At 34.3% G+C, this 22,153-nt stretch overlaps 1 protein-coding gene across 4 annotated transcripts in view; it reads right to left on the bottom strand.

The window, feature by feature from the left end:
* Window positions 1-9,465: 9,465 nt before the first annotated feature.
* LOC106076797 (N-chimaerin-like) overlaps window positions 9,466-22,153 on the bottom strand; it is a 29,905-nt gene continuing 17,217 nt past the window's right edge. For 3 of the 4 annotated variants that reach the window (XM_056004391.1, XM_056004390.1, XM_056004388.1), the window contains 6 exons: window positions 18,622-18,795; window positions 16,066-16,089; window positions 12,165-12,242; window positions 11,821-11,958; window positions 11,094-11,205; window positions 9,466-10,310 (listed from right to left, as the gene is read on the bottom strand). In XM_056004391.1, the coding sequence (XP_055860366.1) occupies window positions 10,133-10,310; window positions 11,094-11,205; window positions 11,821-11,958; window positions 12,165-12,242; window positions 16,066-16,089; window positions 18,622-18,795 (704 nt within the window). In that variant the 3' untranslated portion in view covers window positions 9,466-10,132. The remainder of the gene's footprint in view (window positions 10,311-11,093; window positions 11,206-11,820; window positions 11,959-12,164; window positions 12,243-16,065; window positions 16,090-18,621; window positions 18,796-22,153) is intronic. The other variant, XM_056004389.1, reaches the window with a different exon arrangement.

The following is a 22,153-nucleotide window of genomic DNA, read 5'->3' on the forward strand; positions in this document are numbered from 1 at the left end:
ATCGGGTTTAAATCAAGGAAATCCTATGCCGAACTGGGAGTCGACCCTTTAGTAAGATTGTGAGAGAGCGACGCATGAGGTTTGCGAGACATGTTCTCCGACAAAATAAATTACGCATAAGAAGAGTTGCAATGATATCCTAGTACAACTTGACGCCACTCATTCATTGAGGTCCTCATGGCAGGTGGGAAGAGGCTTCAGACATTACCAGTGACAGATTTTTATGGAAACAGCTTGACGTCAAATGCTCCGAACGGCGCGGTAGGGTCTAAGTCAGTAAGAATAGCACATTAGGTTTTTGAAATAAAACTTTTTAATAGCAGGAAATTGCACTGTAGATACCTCAGAATATGCATTTTGTTGGCTTTCAATACCAGAAATAGTGCTTGGCGGCGGGGCTTCGCCCCGCGCTAACACTCCCCAGACCCCATTGCTAGTAATGGCAGGGAATCTACAATTTTATGGAAACAGCTTGACGGCAAATGCGCCAAACGGCGGGGTAGGGTCTAAGTCAGTAAGAATAGCACATTAGGTTTTTGAAATAAAACTTTTTAATAGCAGGAAATTGCACTGTAGATACCTCAGAATATGCATTTTGTTGGCTTTCAATATCAGAAATAGTGCTTGGCGGCGGGGCTTCGCCCCGCGCTGGGGAAGCTCCTAGCGCTCCCCCAGACCCCCTTGCTAGTATTGGCGGGTAATCTACAATTTTTCCACTAACTCATGGAAGAACCTATTCTAGGGCACAATAAACGTCTTCCGAAAGAATGAAGGGTCAGAATGCAATAAAGATTATGTACACACACACACACATAAAAACATATTAAAAAAATTTCGCTGGGGAGGGGGGCGGTCCGGAGGGGGGGGGGGAAGAAAAAAATCCCCCCCCCAACCCCCCCCCCCCCCCCCCCCCCCCCGAAAAAAAATCCTGGCTACGCCCGTGATATCTAGACTGGACATGTCGTGAACATTTTTTAGAAAGTTGGATCAAGGCGTTGTTTTGTAAAGTACGTAGTTAAAAGTAAAAGCTATTTTTTTCAACCCTAACCTATGTAACATATAATTTAATTTTTAGATCTAGATCTAGTAAATGAGCATCAAAAATAAAAGTACTCTCGTCTCATAATTATTATTTTGCAATTTTTAGATACACAATCTTCTTTATCAAAAGACTGAATGCAACACTAAATTGTGATTTTTTGTGTAAAAGGTGCGGGGGTGGGGGATAAAAATGTTCCTCTTTTAATTATCCATTAGTTAATGAGATCAAAGTAATTGCTCTTACAAAACATCATCTGCTTCATTAAGAAGGAATTGTCTTTTTTTTTTTAGCCTAAATTTAAAAAATATGTTAATTGCATATTTAGTGTGCCAGTACTACAAATACCGAATGGAAATAGTGTGTAAACAAGACGCGATTCAGAAGCAATAAATCGGACGCGGTTTTTCACAGGCCAGAAAGCAAACGAGGTTTCTTTTAGATTACAATAAATAAGAAACTAAAGCAAAATGATAACTCAGAAAACTAACATAATAGTGACTTCCCCCTCATCTTAAATGGTGTCTACGGTTTTGCAATCTTCTTGAAAATAGAACGCAATGTTATAGGGGGGGGGGCGGTCTTGTTTCTGTTGTCCTCGTTTTGGCCTCCTTGTCTTCAGGGGAACGTGCTTCCTCTTGTCTTAGCGAGGACGCGTGTCCGTTTGGCAAAGGATTTCTTTGTTAGTGACACTGAGCATTTAGCTCTTAGTCACATTCTACACTTATAGATGCCATCTTATCTTATATAATACAGACGTTACTTCAAAAAAGAAGATGATTACGTCCTACGCGTCATGCATTTAGTCATGCAGGTCTCTTTCCAGGTCTCGCGTGAGTAGATCGCCGTTGAGACCAAAAGTTTTGCAGAAATCTAAATCATTAGCACAAACAGTCTGTGTTAATAGGCACCCTGCTTTTTTCTATCGCTTGTAATGACGCTGCATCGACACGCTGTTTGTGTCCTGATGTTTTTACATTTAGGCTTCTGGTGCTGGAAATGTAACAGTGACGTTTCGTAAAGCTGTTTACTCTTTTAATTCTTAGACATTTTTCTACTGATGAATAGGTTTATATTATGAAGGATTGTCAAAAATGGTGTTTCAGGTGTACAGAATTTCCCCTATTGAATTGAGCACTTCAGTATCCATTTTCTAATCTTGTATGATGATAGCACAAAGTCATTGCAACACTAAATTGCTAACCAAAATTTGTCCCTATCACTAAAAGGAATCAGTCAGTAATTGGTAGGCTAGTTATGGATACAAAAAAAAAACCAAAGTACTGATATTCAACACGCAGGGCCTGCCTTAAGCATTTGCAAACTAGGCAGCCGCCTAGGACCTCCGATTGGTGGAGAACTCGCACAGGGCTTAGAAAAAAAATTTAGAGAAAAAATGCGAACCATGAATCAAATCTCAATCAGAACTCTATAACTCTATGTCAACAAGCCTATTTCTTATTCTAATACGATTCAAGGTTAACTTACGAATGTTTAATCTATTTGTTAGACTACAGATGTTTCTTCCTTTTGGTGAAATGTCGAAACGTTATTTCTAGTCTGGTGATCTTGAATCGTCCATGAAGCACACTAGTGCTATCGGCGCTTGGATCGAGCTGAAATATCGGTTGATGATCTATGATAATGTCTGAATATTCTCCCCATGAGCTCCCTGGCTGTAGCACACATGTCTATATACTGAACCGAACGGTTAGATATTCAACCAAAACCAATCTCCAAAACCAATCTACCTGTAATTAATTCCTCCAACACACACACACACACACAATGACAGCCCCCCCCCCTCCAAAAAAAAATGAGTGCATACTAAATAGCTGACAATAGAAAGAATAAAACAAAACAGAGACATTTGATTGATACATAAAATAGTTTTGTTCAGTTTGTTTTCAACCGAAATGAGACAAAAAAAATGTGAGGGCTACAGTCATTGATAAGAAAAAAAAATCAAAGACACTAAAACACTGATCTACATATAAACACTCAAAGCTTTATAAATGAAATACACTTCGCCATGATGAACGTAGGTATACATTTGGGCATTAGGAACCGTGTGCAAAACTTACACAGAGTCAACAGAAGCTGTATTCTATTGTAATGTGTTAACCAAGAGTCCTTTTTTGTTTTAAAGTTGAAATATCCAGAAATAACAATGTTTTGATAATCTGATCTAAAACTGTACAGAGTATAAATAAGATGCACTTGATTGTAATTAGTGTGATAACCCTGTATGCTAATGTGTGTGTTACTCGCTTTCTATTTATTTAGTTGAATAATTAAACCTGGAATATACTGTTAATTATGGCACATAAAATGTACAAAAAAAAACTGGCATATATTGGTAACTTTACACTGCCATTGTAACATAAAATTAAATTGAGAGTGTTCCTTGCCATTTAAAAAAACAACAACAATGGAATTGAGAGAGTTCCTAAGTTAGCAAATGCTTTCTAATCTCAAATAACATTTGGCAGACAGTTGTCTTGCTAGCAACAAGAATCTCAAGTCATGTGACTACGTCATAGACTTGAATCAATGACAAGAGTTGTGTACCCTGTTATCTTTTCAATGATGTTTAGTAAACACCATGGCCATAATATAATGATGTTGTTCCCAAACATACGATCCAAATGAAACTTAGTTGTGGTAGAAGAGAAACTTTGTTGTTGTTTTTTTGTGTGTTTTTTGTTTTTATACAAGGGAGATAAACCTGTGAGTTCTGTACATCTTGGCACAGATTTCTTGTGTGGATGAGCAGAAGACAAAAAGTTTTTAAAAAAAATGACAGTGAGACTAGAAAAGTTGTAAAAATGTTCATTGTAGACATAATAATTGAACAGTAGGATCATTCATTTTAGAACATACCCAATACATGTACATTGATTTTATTACAAGTTTGTAGGTTAGATGCTAATACAAAAGATCCAGAACGTACTCTGTGGTACCAAGTACAAACAAGCTTTCCATATACAGTAGAATTCAGTTAATCAGATCACATTGAGACCCACCAGCAGGTCAGAATACCACATCTGACTGTATGATAGGATTTATTTTGGTACAATAAGATTTTGTCCAAATAAGCTGCTGGTCTGAATAACTCGATTGGACTGTACATATTAGTTACATATTCAGCCTATACCTTCATCAATATATTCCTATCTTTTAGCCTGACACAGAACTATGGGATAACTTCTTGATAGACTAAGCCACACCAAAACATCCTAGACTTCTATAAAGTATTCATACAAAAATATATTTGTCAAAAGTGAAAAAGGAGTGAGTTGATCAAAACTTGTCCCCTATTTTGAACTCTAAGGAGTGACTGTCAATATGGCAATGAATCAACAGTATTAAGTGAGTGAACCAAGACATGAATGACATTGACTGAATCAGGAGACAAAATAGTTTTCTCTCTTTGACATTGTACTGTCAACAGTGTATCCTGATGCAAAAAAAGTATGTATCGACCTAAGGCAAACATTGATCCAACATGAAAATATGGAGCTTCGTTGAATGTACAATGTACAAAAAAAATTTTGAGCCTGTTAATTTACTTTTTCATAACATGCATAAAAGGAATATATTTATTTATGCTATGTGAAAAAGCTTACACCTGTTGAAATACCAGGTCCAATGGTTCAAGAATTGTAAAAAAAATTTCCCCTTTTTTAATCCCCCTCTCAAGAGACTGGAGATTTGGAGCTATTGGTCAGTATCAACATTAGTCCTAAAGTTGACTCAAAACAACAGTTAGTAGACATAGTGGTAATGTACCAAAGTGGTTCTTAACCTACCATCGACAGTCCACCATTATATTTGGGACAAGGAACACAAATATTGAATTCCTAACACTGAAAATTTAGTGAATGTCATAAATTCTAGCAACCTTGCTACAAAACAAAATCCTCCTGATATAAAGTTGTTATCTAAATTGATGATTCACTGATGTAAAGAAACATATAGGTCAGTGCAACAGAAGAGAACAAAATGACCTGCATTAAAAGTCACCTGAACTTTTCCAAATGAACATATTTTGTGTTCACAAAAATTTTACGCCTTACAAAAACAAGAGGATAATGAGACTTATGAAGCATAAACACTATTTAGTAAAATAGCAAGGAGTTGAACCATCCAATAGAAGATGATTGTAGAACTATTCATGTGAAATGTTCAAAGAAAAAGTTCATTAATTCTTATTATTCTTATTAGTGATTCAATGCCTACATGGCAACAAATAATTCTGGTTATGGGTTATTTGCTTTATGTTTTCTAACTTCAATTTGATTTTCTTGTATCAATTCAATGTCTGTTGCATACAAGTAAAAAAAAAAAATTCTTTATTTAAAAAAAGTCTCCTATTGGTATGAAAAAAAAAAATATATATATAAAGGAAACTTAAAAATACAAATCTTCTGCTTGGAATCATTTATTCTAAATACCTTTATAATTATTCATATCTATTCAAAAACTGACAACACAGTAATCACAATGAATCTATTTTATTTGTAACCAGAGCACATAATGACAAAACCATTCTACATGTTTTTTTTTACAGCTACTAATCAATACTATAGAGTCTCGTTCCTACAAATACTTAGAACCAAAATTCTTTTTATAATAGCATCTCCTTGAGAGTACAATGAATTCATGTTCCCGTAGTTCCTTAGAGCCTGAGTTGTTGCTACAAGAAGTGAGTTAAATGTACACATATTATTTAGTCACTGAAAAGCCACTGACAATTCTCCCTCTACCCAACCAAACAATGGGGCTTACTCTATTCATTATATCAATGTTAGCCTCTTCATTCTTGACACTTTGTTTTACCCATTAGACAAGATCCACTTAAGCTCCTACAAGTACATTGGGTTGTGTGAATGCTGATAGCTTACATGCATTACAATGTCTTAGACTTTATGGAATGTACCATTATCTATTTGGTTATGAAGACTTGTATGTATGTGATACTGGAGCATCAAGGTATATATATTAATTTAACTATCTATAGCATAATGTTTGCAAGCCTCTTCCAGCCACACTTCAGACCATAAGTTCACTCTATGGTATAGTAAACATTTTGTTCACCTCGCATTGACAACATTTTAACCTCGCATTGACAACATTTTAAATAGGATCAAAATAAATTTAAAGAACAGATTTTTGACTATCAGGCAGTTAACTGAAAAAATGATTATTATACATTTATATTTAATAAAATTGAGCGGCTGGCCAGCAGTCGCAAAAACTATGATGTGGCTTGCTAAACAAAATTTGTCCCTATCACTAAAAGGAAAAAAACTTGACAGGATGTATCAGTCAGTAATTGGTAGGCTAGTTATGGATACAAAAAAACCAAAGCTGAAAGAATGTTGGAGGTTGGTAATAAACAGAGCTAGAGACATGCAGACTTGAAAAGTTTGTCAAGTGGTCCCTTTTGTGACTCAGCACATAGTAAATCCTACTCTCAACATGTACAGAGGAACTTACAAAACTATTTTTGTTGAGTTACAGACTTCTTGTTTCAATAAAATGTAACATACACATTTTTTAACTTAAAAAAAAAAAACAACTTACAATAAAAGAATTAAAAAGTTGAACAAAATCAAAGTGTGATCAATATAGCCTGTCCACTAAAACATTGTTAGTGCCTTCTATCTACAGCTAGACCAAATAACAACAAAATCAAAGTGTGACAACATAAAAGGCAGAGTACAAAGTAGTTGCTTGATGAACACTGACAACACATCATGCTCCAAACATCAATGCACTACAGGAAGTGATAGGCTATATGAGCTTCTACAGTGAAGACAAACAGAAATGACTAACATAAGCCAACACAAACATGGCATAGAAAGTCAATTGCTCAATTGGAAATATTTTTTCCTTAAATATATCAATAACACAAAAAAAAGTTTACCAAGCCAAGTAATTTGTTGACTGAAATTCCTCTTCTGTAACAATGTTTTTGTTTGTGTAATATCAAAAGTTTTATTATATATACTTTGTTAATTAGCTTAATGAATAAAATCATTGTAGAATAAGAATGAGAACATGCATGATTTCTTTTGTACTCAAACCTAAGAATAATTACTTAATCATTACCGGTACCTTAACAACAAAAAGAAATTACAAAAATCTATTTTTTTTAAATGTCCAGGTCTAAATGACATTTGATGCCTATCTTAAAAAAAAAACAAAAACAGAAATGACAACACAAATAGTCTTGTTAAAACTAAAGTAAATAATTTGAAATACATCCAACTAATAGATGAACATCAATCTAATATTAGCAAATACATTTGTGTTCCTGCTACTGGACGGAGCATCTATTTCTTAATGCCTAAAAATATGTTGAAATCAAAAACAAAAATTTTAGCATGATGCTTACAAATTTAGAACAATCAGACTATGTAATGCTGATGATATTTACCAACAAAAAAAATTTAAAAAGAAAAGAATCAATATATTTAAAAAAAACAACAAGAAAATGATAAATTAAATGACATACAAAGATCACTTGTAAATGTTTTATGACTAATCAAAGATGAATAATTATACAGGACCACTCAGTTACAGTTCCAAACAAAAATATCTGGTAACTACAACAGGCATTCACCTCATCACTTTCTGCTGTCAAATTATTGGTTAATATTAATTTGATTCATAACAATTTCATTCTTTGTAAAATCTACAAACTGATCTTTTTAAAGTACACATTTTCAATATTGGTCCAGCTACTGATTGGAAAATAAAGTTGACTAGTTTATGAATAGGCCTATAATATACAGGGTAAGATAAATTTAGACATCAACATGAAGGATTAATGATGTTTTGATAGCCACAGAAACAACATTGATAAACTATGTACTGAGATTTGTTAAACAAGATAACCCCCAACTAAACTGAACCAAGAAAACATGATTTTAACAGATCGTGGCAACAACAAATTGTAGAGTAGATAAAATATAAGTGGTTAGAGTGAAATGTGGTCATAGAAATATATCAAAAGTGGCACTATTGGCAACTACTGAAATACACATGTGTGAAAAATCATTTCTTTAAAGTTCTTCAGTTTAATGTGTTTACAGTAGTGTACATTAAAAACATGATTCATGATTTGAACAAAGTAACAGTGAGTTAATTTTACAATAAAGTTATCGTCACAATTTAAATTTTAACTCATGATTCATGATTTAAACCAATAGCATAGCTAGGGATTTGGGGCTGAGGAGGGGCGCTGATTGGCCTCTTTAGGGGTCCCTGCAATTTTGACATTCAGTATCAGGACATGAGATAATGTACTTTATAAATATATACATGCACCAGGGTCATTAACTTATATAGCAACACGAATAGCAAGATTACATGGCAGTGGCGTAATATTAAATGTAAACAAATTTACTGACACTCCTTTGGTGGCCCCCCATCATGTAGGGGCCTAGGGGGAAATTTGACTTTGCACTCTCTCCCCCTTCCCTAGCTACGCCACTGTTTTGAACTAAGTAACACTAGGTTCATTGTACAGTTACTGTTTTGAACTAAGTAACACTAGGTTCATTGTACAGTTACTGTTTTGAACTAAGTAACACTAGGTTCATTGTACAGTTACTGTTTTGAACTAAGTAACACTAGGTTCATTGTACAGTTACTGTTTTGAACTAAGTAACACTAGGTTCATTGTACAGTTACTGTTTTGAACTAAGTAACACTAGGTTCATTGTACAGTTACTGTTTTGAACTAAGTAACACTAGGTTCATTGTACAGTTACTGTTTTGAACTAAGTAACACTAGGTTCATTGTACAGTTACTGTTTTGAACTAAGTAACACTTCTAGGTTCATTGTACAGTTACTGTTTTGAACTAAGTAACACTAGGTTCATTGTACAGTTACTGTTTTGAACTAAGTAACACTAGGTTCATTGTACAGTTACTGTTTTGAACTAAGTAACACTAGGTTCATTGTACAGTTACTGTTTTGAACTAAGTAACACTAGGTTCATTGTACAGTTACTGTTTTGAACTAAGTAACACTAGGTTCATTGTACAGTTACTGTTTTGAACTAAGTAACACTAGGTTCATTGTACAGTTACATTACAGTCCAAATGTAACGTTTTACTCAACTCATAGTTAATTAAAAAATTCAAGACATTAATCAAGAGAATATGTAGATCAGCTGCTTCATCCTTCATGTGCTTATGGCCAAGAGAATATGTAGATCAGCTGCTTCATCCTTCATGTGCTTATGGCCAAGAGAATATGTAGATCAGCTGCTTCATCCTTCAGTCGTTTTCTGTAAGTCAATTTAATCATCTTGGTTTAGAAAGAACGAAGCAGTGCAATGACAACATTCTGTTCCTTTAGATCATGAGCGTCTTTAGCCTAACAAACAAATGTATGATACAAACACCAACTTCAAAATCTTTTCATTAACTCTAAATGTAAAATTTCTTTAAGACAAAAGTAATATAAAGATACATTTTATTGTTCTAAAAAAAAAAAAAAAAACTTGACAATGTGGAAATTATCTTCAAAAGTGCACTGATCTATAAAGTACAATTTTTTAGGACAACATAAATTATACATTCTTGTTTTCTTGAATGGAATTACAGTGGAAATCTATTATTTAAATGCATACACATTTTAATATGAAAAATAAAATATATAAATATAGAATCTTTTCAATTCTTTGAGGTTTGATGTACAAGAGTTTCATAAATGAGGAAGATACTGTAGGGAATATAAAATTTGAGTTCACGTGCGACATCATTCACCGAGCTCTCGTAATAGAACAATTATTACTTTAAATACTTTGGTGGTGACCCCTAAAAGTGTCTTTGTGACCCTATAAATTTACTTTTTACAATGTACATTGAATCGGTGCATCAAAATGAAATTTGGGGAAAACCACCTTATATTACTGACTTCCACGGGATATCACCAGTTATCTACCTTTCACTCCTCGAAAAAACAAAAGTTTATTGCACTGCACATTAAGGCTTCGGAAGATCCAAGTTATAGTACGGTTGAAATGTGTAAAAATAAATTTCTTCTTCTATCAAAAGTTTCTCTTTCGCTATCATTTGCCTAACAGTTTGATGTGATTGCTCAGAATGACGTCCATAATTTTCTGCTCAAATTTGGCAGCCATTAGACTGGCCATTGGGTCAGCATCGTCAGATCTCAGCAGTGTTGGGGCAAAGACTATAGCTAGATTCTCAAAGGACATCATGTTTTTACTCTTGTTCTCCACGACTCTGAAAAGTCACATACAATACAAAGAAATTTATTCATTTTTATCACGAACATCATAATTAGATTCTGCAGGAGCCAAGCAATCCTTATAATTAATAAAAAATCATCTAATGCTCTCTAATTTTTCTTAGATAATAGTCAAATAGTAATATTGATTGTCATATAAAGTAAAGTTCCCCTTTCAGACCTTGTGATCTATAATGCAGATGATGTAAAGGTCATCTGTTTGTGACCCACGGTTAACAAGGGTGTCATGTGGCAAGCACAACTGCCTTTACTTTTAGAGGCGCCCTAATGATCCAGAAGTAAAAAAAAAACAAGTCTTCACCAGAATTCGAACCTGAGGCCCCCAGTTTGGAAGCCAAGCGCTTTACCACTCAGCCACTGCACCTCCTATTGCCATATGCCCAAGACTATTAATAGAATGCCCAATGCTAAGGCCTAATAGAAAGTCTTTAACGCAGTAAATGAGGAACTTTTCCAGAATATAGAGCAGGAAGAGTTTTCTAAAACAATAATGATTCAAATGGGCCACAAAGTTGTATTCAGATGTTAACCAGCTCACGTTCAATGAAACCCTGCAGGCCTGCATCATATGAAGGAGAGAGAAAAAGTTGTATCCACTGAAACCTATTTAATAGCTATTCAAACTGGATGATCTAAATGAAAGACTTTTTATATGATACATTTTATCAACTTTAAATTAAAAAATTTAGTCTCTATAATAAATCATCACCAATATCTAAAAATCTGCCACTTATCTAAAATCAGTGAAACTGGCTCACCTTCCTAGATGGGCACACATAAACTTTAAAGTATGGAAGTGTGCCGGGGGCAGGGAAGACAGTGGCTCCTTCATTAGTTTCACTTGGTCAGAGACTGTCAGGTCTTCAGTTTCTAAAGTTGTAGAAATGCACAAAATGAGCAATGTATGTACTGGTTCTGCACACTTGATTATTAGATTTATTCAGAATTATTATTAACTGCTCCTGATAAATTAAAGTTTCAATTTGTTTTGTTTTTTTTGTTTGCCTTTTAATAAAGAAATGTACAACTTTGGTGAATAATAATGTCAGTAATGCAGAAATTCCTAAAGTTACATTTCATAGACTATGTCAAGCGTACAGCCAAACATCTGTGCAGCTTTCAATGCTAACAAAATATAAAGTTTCAATCAATAGAAGACACATGAGATCTATGAAAATATGTACAGTATCTTTTAAAATATCCATACTGTCAAAAAGAATCAACTAGAACTTGGTTATATCAAAATTTTTTTTTAACGTTATGCACAAGCTCTAGTAAGATATTCCTTCAATTACAATAAACATTTAAGCCTAAAGAAGTGGTCCCCCAATAAAATTTATAAAATTAGGCTTAAATGTAGTCAAGAGCAATGCTATAGCTCCATCAAGGACTTCATACAATAATCATCTATTACTAAAATAAAAACTCGAGTAGGTATGAGTTTTTATAGATTATAACATTTCTAAGAGGAGAAAGTGTACCTACTGATAATTTCCATCAGTTTTTTGTACACATCACATGTAATCAAAGGTATAGGCAGCAGTCTGAAATAAAGTTTCAGGGCACTACAGATGGTGTTGATATCTTCATACTTGCTGGAACTAATGTCTGTGTTCTCTGCGTCTACAAAGACAAATAAAGAGAAGCATTGGTTTGAAATAATTTTTTTTTTTTTTTTTTAAGTAAATCATTTGTGGCTAGAACAGAATAGTTTTATGTACTAGATGCTTCAATTAGAGTAACGGTTGGTAAAAATTGAAGGACAATTCTGTTTTATGCTGGCTAACGGTAACATACTATTTGTAGTCATTTTTAGATAATTATGATACCTTTGTCAAAAGCCATTCGTACTGCTTCAACATCGTCATGGAAACCAGCCAGACGATATAACCCTTCCATATCCATGCCTGGGGAATGACAAGAAAAAGTTAAACCTGGTTTGAAATAATATAATATAATATAGAAACATTTGTACATTCCTGTAAGACATTGATGTGAAGTAGCTGAGAACTCAACTTTTAACTCAAACCAAACAGTTATTGAGATATATTGATTCAAATTGAAATAATATTACAATGTCAAGACAGCAATATTTTTTTTACTTTATTCTCTATTAAAATAAACAACTAGTGGTGTGAGTGTTTCTAGCATGGTGCAGCGATGTAGAAGCAGATGCCAAGCAAATTGGCAAGACGTGGGGACAGTTTGGAGAAACTCGCCCGGAACCGAGACGCCTGTAGGAAGCTGGTTGGTGGCCCATGTCCTGGAAGGTACCACAGGCAGAGATGATGAATGACAGCTTAAGATTTAAAATTCTCTTTCAAACTTAACAAATTACAGATTTTGAACAAGTAAGTTATTGTCAGATAATTAATTTGTTACAAATTAACTCACAAGTCATCTACAGTGGATTATACAAATCCACATTTAGAGGATTAGGAATTCAATTGAAAAGTGGAAGAAAATGATGAAGGCCCAGAGCCTTTCAATGCTCTTGGTGCCAGTGAGAAAGTTTCCTGTTTGGACTTCCCCCATATAAAATAACCCATTCACATTATCCACAATTGATTGCCTCTGAACAGTTAGCCTTTTGTAATAAGTGTGTCCATGTGAAGTCCCTGTCCACACATTTGATATACTAGCTAGGCAGTGAATATGACTTAGCAATTCAAAGTTTATAACTAATTTAATAACCAACATAATTAAATTACAGTTCATTTGTTCAACAGTGGAATACTTCAACAAATCTCTCCAACACAAAATAAATGTTAAATACATTGTACATTATTTTAGGCTTTGTTTTATTCTTGTAGTATTTCCTTCTTGTCTTTTATATTGACAAGTGTGTGTGATGACTGAGCGGTAAAGCTCTTAGCTTTTAAATCAAAAGGATCTCAAAATTTAGATCCTCGTGACGACTGGGATTTTGAACTGGATTCTTAGGACGCCCCTTAGTCCTCTTAACTCTGACATTCAATGGGTAAAGTAAAGGTGATTGGTCCTAGTGCTGGCATCTGGACATCCACATCACCAAGTGACCAAAGAAACAGATGAGCCATGGGTAGCAAAGTCTAAAAACTTTTATATGTTGAATATGTTTGCAAAGTAACAGAGCCCTTGACATATCAAAGTTATTAAAAAAAGTGATTCTGTGGTTTATTATCTGCGGCTCAAGGCTAAATACTATGTATATTATTTATACTTTTTAGCCATTTTATTTTTTCAACAAAAAAAAAAGGGGGAATGAATTTTTATACTAAGAGCATGTTGTGGCCTTTCCATAAATGCCAATCCTGAGGGTGAGATTCAACAAGGAGAAATCATTGTTTAGACATTTTCATTCAAATGTAAAGGGGTTTATGTTGAAAACAACAAAACGGTAAAACAATATTTCAAAACCAAGCTTTGTAAAAGACACCACGTACATAAATTTTGTATAGAGACGCACCATAGTTGACAGACTTTGAGCGTAACATTTAGTGGATTCTAGTTTAATTATGTTATAAGTAGTTAGTTGGTGTTAGGAATTCAAGGCAACAACATCTTATTAAGGACACATAGTCGACAATGAAAATTTTAAGTTAAATTGATATTCTCTATTCCTAAACAAATTTAGGCGAGGTGCAATACCATTCATTTTTTGCACTGAGGGTCATAACACAGATCCCATATATTACTTATTGTTTCTCAAGGTAGAGTAGGTGAAACACAGTGGATATAACGAACTGTCAATACTGTAACAATAAAACACTTACTAGTGATTGCGAATGGTGGTTATAAGGTTTTAAAGTAATATAGAAAATGTTTTTGTATACAGTCAGCACTAAATTTATAGACAATAATACAATTCAAGAAATTTTGTCTAATTCACATGAGAAGTTGCTAAGGGAACAGGACCCTCCAGTTCAAAAGCCAAGCACTTTACCACTCAGCCACCATGCCTACAATTATTAATTAAATAATTGAATAATGTAATTTCAAAACCAAAATATCTTGTATATATAGATAGATAGATAGATATAGCTATTGTTATATTTTGGGGGTGTACATTTTATAATAATGAATTATAATTATACTTTTGAAAAAAAAATTCAATGGTAAATAAAAAGTACACCATATTCAAAGTTTTATCTAAAAAAAATAAACAAATTCTGAAAAATAATTCAGGATTTTGTTTTTCATTTACATTTTGATGTACTTGCCCTTCACCAAATCAAGATTTCACCATATAATGACAGATGACTTTGAAACCCAAAACCCTCAAAACTTATGAATCCCATAATCTATAATTTCTGAAACAGATATAATGTTACTTATTACAGGAGTACAAGAATTATGCTGCAACTACAAAACTGTTTTTACAAAATCTGATCTAGATCTAGAACTAATCCAGAAATTTGCAGGGCAAAAAAAAAAAAAATTCACGAAGAGAAAAAAAAAGATGCAATCAACTTTGAATCTAGTGTACTTTTGATTTATTTTTGTCTGTAGAAAGATCTAGAGAGAAGCTTCCAAAGTGCTAGAATAAAAATGCTCAAAACAAATATAGTTGCAGTGGCATAGCTAGGAATTTCGCCATCCTTTAGGGGCCAGGGAGGCTTGACCTCTTTGGGGGCCCCTGCATTTTGCGTAATATTTAATGCAAAAGAACACACTCATGGGGGGGGGGGGGGGGGGGGTAAATTCTCCCCCTCCCTCCCTCATCCAAGCTACGCCTCTGTATAGCTGATAATAGGCAATACACATTTTTTAACACTATATCCCACTAAAAATCTAAAACAGTCAAAGTAATTATTTCCAATCCTTTTATTATTTGTTTTAATTGGGTGATTTCCCTTACTTTGAAAAAAAAATTCATTTTAAAAAAACAATGAAATGAGCTGGATTGTGTTTGTTTGCAGTTACACAAATAGGTACGTTTTGCACTTTCTCAAGTAGAACTAACAAGGTAAAAAAATGGTGAAAACAATATTTTTTTATAACACTAACACTATCCAAAATTACTGAGAGCCAAAGGCTTCAAGCAATTGCAAAAAAAAGTTAAATGATTATATTTTCATGAAAGTCTTCTGTCAATACTACAGTAATAGTTTTTTTTCCTGTGAATATATGGTTTCTAAAAATAACATTTTTAAAAATCTGTTAAAAAAACATTTTCTTTAAATTTTCTTTAAAGATTGGAAACATGTTTTTTTTAATACTTTTAGTATAATACTGTATTGTTTAAATCATTAAATCAAAACATTATCTATAACTTAGCAAGTCCCCAATCTTTAGAAGCTGTACACATTTTTTTATTTTAGATACTTTTTTCCCTCATTATTTTCCACAAATTGTTATATTTCTTTCTTTATACTATTGATGTTTATTTTAATATAAACCATCTTATATCTTTTAAAATATGTTTTGTTCTGTTTAAAAGGCATGTATCATTTTTTCAACACTTGACAAATTTAGCTACTTTTGCGCTATATTGCAATTAGCATCTAAGCCACAAAGACAAAGTCATAAAAATGTTTTGTAAACAAAAAAAAATAGCACATATATTGTACACCCATAGGATGAAATTAATCAAGGAAATTTTTTAAAGATGTATTAAAAAATATTCGTACTACAAGGTAAAAGACTGGCAGATATATTGGTAAACGGATGATGGAATAGATTATGCAGTAAAAAAAAAAATACAGATGTGATTACAAATCCACTACAACCAAAAAAATCAAAACTTACAATGTAAACAACTACAATTTAATGCTGGAAAATTCAAGAAGAAAAGCAACAGAAAAAAAATGTGTGAACAAATCTGTAAAATAGGGGTGATGTTTCTTAACAGACAAGATTTTTGGTAGCGTGATAAAGTACAATTTAACCTAACTGTGCATTAAAATAAAGCAAAGCTTAATCTTTTCATTCCCAATTCCCCCATTTTACAGACTTAATGATGTAATAAGGGGGAAATGAGGCATTAATGTAAACCAGTTTATAGGAACACAAAATTTAATTAATGTTTTTGATTTTTAAAACAAACTTGTGCTTGAAAGGTATAATTAATACACATTTACTTTGGTAAATATTAAAAGATACTTTTTCGAAAAAAAAGACTTATAGTAGTAAAGATGTCATTATACAGTGTTTTATACAAATATTAGGTTATCTTTGATACAAATCTGTGTATTTTCTTTTCTTGGAAAAAAATTTTTAAAAAATCAATGACGTTTTTGTAAATGTAAATTTTTTTTAGAAATAGAGCACAAAATAGCCACATCCAGTCAGTTTTTATGGCTAGTTTATGCACCCAGTTATAGGCATGATTAATTTTATTTTTAAAATTTAGTTCACAAATAAAAATAGCAATAAACAAAACTGCTTTTTATGGTTACAAAAATTAGCACTGTTACTTTTATTCTTCTATAGGAGACTTAAGTTTTATTTTTTTTTTCCTAGAAATTTAACAGTTGATGTATATCGCTGAGAAAAGAATTGCTAGCTCATTGGCCACATGAGGAAAACTCTAGTTTGACTGTTTTAATTTTTAAACAAAATAAATAAAAGTAAATTTGGCTTGATAATTAGACTTGTATCTAGAGCCAACATCGGTTTTTCATAAATTTATGTTCAGGAAAATTTTGCACGTCTTTTAAGTCTAGATTTAAAGGCCTATCATTGGAATTATTCAATAAAAAAAACAGCATAGTAACCCATAGTGTACAGATAACTGAGTTGCTTATTAAATTTAATATTGCTTTATGTTTATTGAAAGATTATCTAAGCTTTGCTTAAATTTTTTTTTTGTAAATCTAATATAGATTACATCTAGATTCTAGATCTAGATGTCCAAATAATTCATCATCATCATCAAACTCCATTAGAGTGAGGGCTTGAGAGGCTCAAATCCTCTCTTGCAAAAGCCCTGGACAGAAACCCTGCTGTCTTGCGTAGTGCATGAATGTCGCCATACAGGTCGAGAATTTTGGGTTTCCCAGACCTGTCGAGACGGAGATCAGCAAGTCTGGGGCAGTCAAACAGAATATGAGGCACGGTTTCCTCTTCTTCCCCGCAGCGAGGGCACCGTGAATCGAAATTTGGCCATAGCCAAAAAATATGAGCCAACAGGACAGTGGCCTGTCCTGCACTGTGCTATAATAGCTTGCTCAGGCCTGGACAGCCTCCACCACGGGGAAGTGCGGTCAGGGCGCCTCATGCGCTCCCAGACTCCACGGGCTTTTTGGGACTTGTCCCAGCACTCAAACCACTTTTCCATTTCTGTTTTTTGTATTATAGCCAGGGCTTGATGAAAGCTTACAGCCTGATCAGTGGGTGGAATTTGCCCTCCCTGGTGGGCCAAAGAGTCTGCGATTGTGTTGCCAGTCACACCTATGTGACTCGGTACCCACTGCATTATTACAGGGGTGCCATAGCGTTGTTTGATGTTATGTGAAGCCATGATGACAGTGTTGATATTGGGGGGGCCATGGTCCGGGTCTTTGCAAAGCATGTAGTACAGATTTTGAGTCAGTGACCACAACAATCTGTGTTGCCCTCAAATGTCCCTCGCCGAGTTGAGAGTCAATGACTTTTAAGGCTTCACAGACTGCCATGGTCTCCGCATCAAAACTGCAAACACTACCACATGGTCCAAAGATTTTGACTGTGTGAGAGCCAAGAAAGTCGATGTAGGCTCCATAGCCTGCTCTTCCAGAATCTATTGATGCCGATCCATCAGTGTATGCAAAAATAGCACTGGGCTTGAAGGTATTAATGGTCTCCAGAGCTAGGATTTGAAGGCCGTTAGATGAACGGCTTTGCTGAGTGGCATTAGGGTCTACTAATTTCAAGCGTATGTCTGGGGTTGTTGGGCGACACCAAGGGGGAAATAATTAAGTACCAATAAATAATCGCACAAATTTGCATTGCCTAATGGCCGACTGGGTAACATCGTTCATTCAAATAGCTGACAGTGTCGTATCATGGGTTTGACACCCAGTTTGAATCAAACTTTTAATTAATTTTTTTTGTTATATTTTAAGTTGTATAATAGAGGTATTCTCTTTTTTCAAAAAAAAAATATTTTTATGTTTTTCTTGTTAATAGAAATAAAATAAAAAAAATAAAAAGTATATAAAACAGTAAGGTTTTCCTTTCGTATCAGGATTTCACCATAAAAATAGCATTACACCTCAAAGATCACCATTAACTTTAAACACCATTTTTCCTAACTAGCTCTGTGTGAGTTACTTTAATGCTGTTGAGAAGCTCAAATCAATGTAATACACCCGCCACACTTACCTCGAGCCTCTATCTCCTTGACACACTTTTCTACAACGATTGGTATGAGCGATTTCTGGGCCTTGACCACGGTGGTCAGGTCCCCACCAAATATCCTCTTGACATACTTCATGTCTGGCATGCAGTCGTTTGGTACTTTCTCACTACATTTTTTGTGTGCCTGGAACCCACAATCTACACAGAGAGAAAGTATTTTGTCAATATGATTTAGGTCATTTAGTGATGATGTGTGAAGTGAGGTCATGTAGTGATGGTGATTTAAATTGAGGTCATTTAGTGTGATGATGTGGAAAATGAGGTCATATTGTGATGTGTAAAAAGAGGTCATGTAGTGATGAAGGGTGAATTTAGGTCATGTAGTGATGATGTGTAAAGTGAGGTCATGTAGTGATGAAGTGTGAGTTTAGGTCATGTAGTGATGTTGATTTGAATTGAGGTCATGTAGTGATGTTGGGTGAAGTGATGTCACATGGCAATGGTAGGTGAAGTGATATCACACAGCTTTGGTAGTAGTGGTGAGTGTCGCCCCTATTGAATTAGTTGCTTAGTAAAATTGTTCTCTATTTAATAGTACAGCTTTCATCAACTCTTGATGACGCAATTTGCGTTATTTTTTCTTGGATAGTAGCTGATCTCCCATTGTCACTTCGTCATTATTTTTTATGATGTAAATTGTCTTAGCTCATCTGGTGCATTCACGCCATGTTGATAGACTGAAGCAAGCTATATTTTGGTCCGCTCTTGAGTTCTCCTTGGATCTGATATTGGATAGCCTTATCGTTGTCCTTGGTAGATATTCTTAAAGGATTATCTTGACCCCTGTTTAGGGTGAGTTTTATTTCATATTGTATAGTTAATTTCTATTTGGATTCGATAGTATTCGTATTTTGTATATAGATTAGAAGAATCTGTTCTTTATCTTTCTATAGGATTCAAGTCTCAGTGTCAAGTTTCAAGTTTCAGTGTCAAGTTTCAAGTCTCAGTGTCAAGTTTCAGTCTCAGTGTCAAGTTTCAAGTCTCAGTTTCAAGTCTCAGTCTCAGTGTCAAGTTTCAAGTCTCAGTTTCAAGTCTCAGTGTCAAGTTTCAAGTCTCAGTTTCAAGTTTCAAGTCTCAGTTTCAAGTCTCAGTCTCAGTTTCAAGTCTCACTGTCAAGTTTCAAGTCTCAGTGTCAAGTTTCAAGTCTCAGTGTCAAGTTTCAAGTCTCAGTTTCAAGTTTCAGTCTCAGTGTCAAGTTTCAAGTCTCAGTGTCAAGTTTCAAGTCTCAGTGTCAAGTTTCAAGTCTCAGTGTCAAGTTTCAAGTCTCAGTGTCAAGTTTCAAGTCTCAGTGTCAAGTTTCAGTCTCAGTTTCAAGTCTCAGTCTCAGTGTCAAGTTTCAAGTCTCAGTTTCAAGTCTCAGTCTCAGTGTCAAGTTTCAGTCTCAGTTTCAAGTCTCAGTTTCAAGTCTCAGTTTCAAGTCTCAGTCTCAGTGTCAAGTTTCAAGTCTCAGTTTCAAGTTTCAGTCTCAGTGTCAAGTTTCAAGTCTCAGTGTCAAGTTTCAAGTCTCAGTGTCAAGTTTCAAGTCTCAGTGTCAAGTTTCAAGTCTCAGTGACAAGTTTCAAGTCTCAGTGTCAAGTTTCAAGTCTCAGTGTCAAGTTTCAGTCTCAGTTTCAAGTCTCAGTCTCAGTGTCAAGTTTCAAGTCTCAGTTTCAAGTCTCAGTCTCAGTGTCAAGTTTCAGTCTCAGTTTCAAGTCTCAGTTTCAAGTCTCAGTTTCAAGTCTCAGTCTCAGTGTCAAGTTTCAAGTCTCAGTTTCAAGTCTCAGTGTCAAGTTTCAAGTCTCAGTTTCAAGTTTCAAGTCTCAGTGTCAAGTCTCAGTCTCAGTGTCAAGTTTCAAGTCTCAGTGTCAAGTTTCAAGTCTCAGTTTCAAGTCTCAGTCTCAGTGTCAAGTCTCAGTTTTAGGTTACAGGACTGAGGTTTTCATCTCAGGTTTTCTGTCTGAAGTTTTCGTCTCAAGTTTCGGGACTGAGGTTCGAGCCTGAGGTTCCAGATTCCAGACTTCGAGTGTTAATATTTGATATGTAAGTTATAGCCCTTAGTCATTGTGAGTTATGCGTCTTTTGTTGTGAACATGTCCTTCCTGCCTAAGATGGCGTCCTATGTTGATGATTAAAAGTGTTCGGCCCAACTTCGACAATTGTTGACTCAGGCCATACTTAACAGCGAGTGCTATATCCAGACCTGGTGGTGCTTTGTGAAGTTGAGAGTTTTGGATGCTACTATAAACTTTTACTTATGGATCGTCAGTGAACAGTTTCTTAGCTGCAATATAGATCTACGTGTATTGCCAGTTGTTGTCATGAAAGATTGTTGCTGTGTGGACAATATTACTGAACCTTATAAGGTGAATTATTCTTGTTTATTTTTAAATACTTAAGTATTTACAAGAATATTACTATAATTATTGATTTTGCATACCATACTATGTGTACTCATATTTCTTTATCATTATTGTTGATCATATATTATTTTTTTCATTATAGAAATATCATTAGATTAAATTCATATTTTTTATTTTAATCATCATACACCTCATTTATTAGTTTATGAACAACTGGGTGTGTATGGTGTGACTGTCGGGCTGAACTTGGGCCTAAAATATTACAATATTACACACATTTGGAATTTAGGTTATTTTTAATACCTACACACATTAATAATTACACTCAATTAAAGACCTGACAGTGAGTGAAGGGAGGTAATGAAGTGATAGTGTATAATGTACACACATTAATAATTACACTCAATTAAAGACCTGACAGTGAGTGAAGGGAGGTAATGAAGTGATAGTGTATAATGTGAGGCCATGGAGAGATTGTAGTGACAGTGAGTGAATTGAGGTCCTGTTGTGATGTCCTATAATGATACTGAATGAAGTGAGGTCACATAGTGATGAAAAGTGAAGTGATGGTGAGTGAAGTAACGTCCCCACATCAAATTATCAGGTTGCTTTAAATGTAGCTCCAGTGTTCTACAAAAATTAAAAGAGATCACAGCTGACTATTAAAACACTTTTAAGACTACCCCTTTAGAATGTAAACTTGCAAAAAAAAAAAACAAAAAAAAAAAAAAAAAAGGTTACAAAGACAGTTTGTGTGAAAAAACAAACTCAAAATCGGCCCCCCCAAGTGGTCCACCCAGGCAGGTTTCAATATTTTCAGAAAGCATATCAGAATGAAATTCTATCAAAGGCAAATGACAGAGAAGAATTGAGAAAAAAGGTTGACAGATTTTGTGTGGTGCCCCAACGGTCCAACAGACCAAGGGATAGGTGTAAGTGAAGGTGAAGTTAGATATGAACTTGGCCTAATTGATGTCATTTAATGATTATCTATTTGATGTAATTGTTCTATTTCTTATTCAAAGCCTCAAGGAAAAAAAATAATACAAAATCTCGGTGTTCGATTTCTATGTAAATCACACAATAATATGAAAAACTACTTATTAATTGTTGTTTTAAATTATGTTCCACTTATATTCATACTAAATAAGTAAACT

This window comes from Biomphalaria glabrata, chromosome 11, assembly GCF_947242115.1.
Source record: "Biomphalaria glabrata chromosome 11, xgBioGlab47.1, whole genome shotgun sequence".
Classification (NCBI taxonomy): domain Eukaryota; kingdom Metazoa; phylum Mollusca; class Gastropoda; family Planorbidae; genus Biomphalaria; species Biomphalaria glabrata.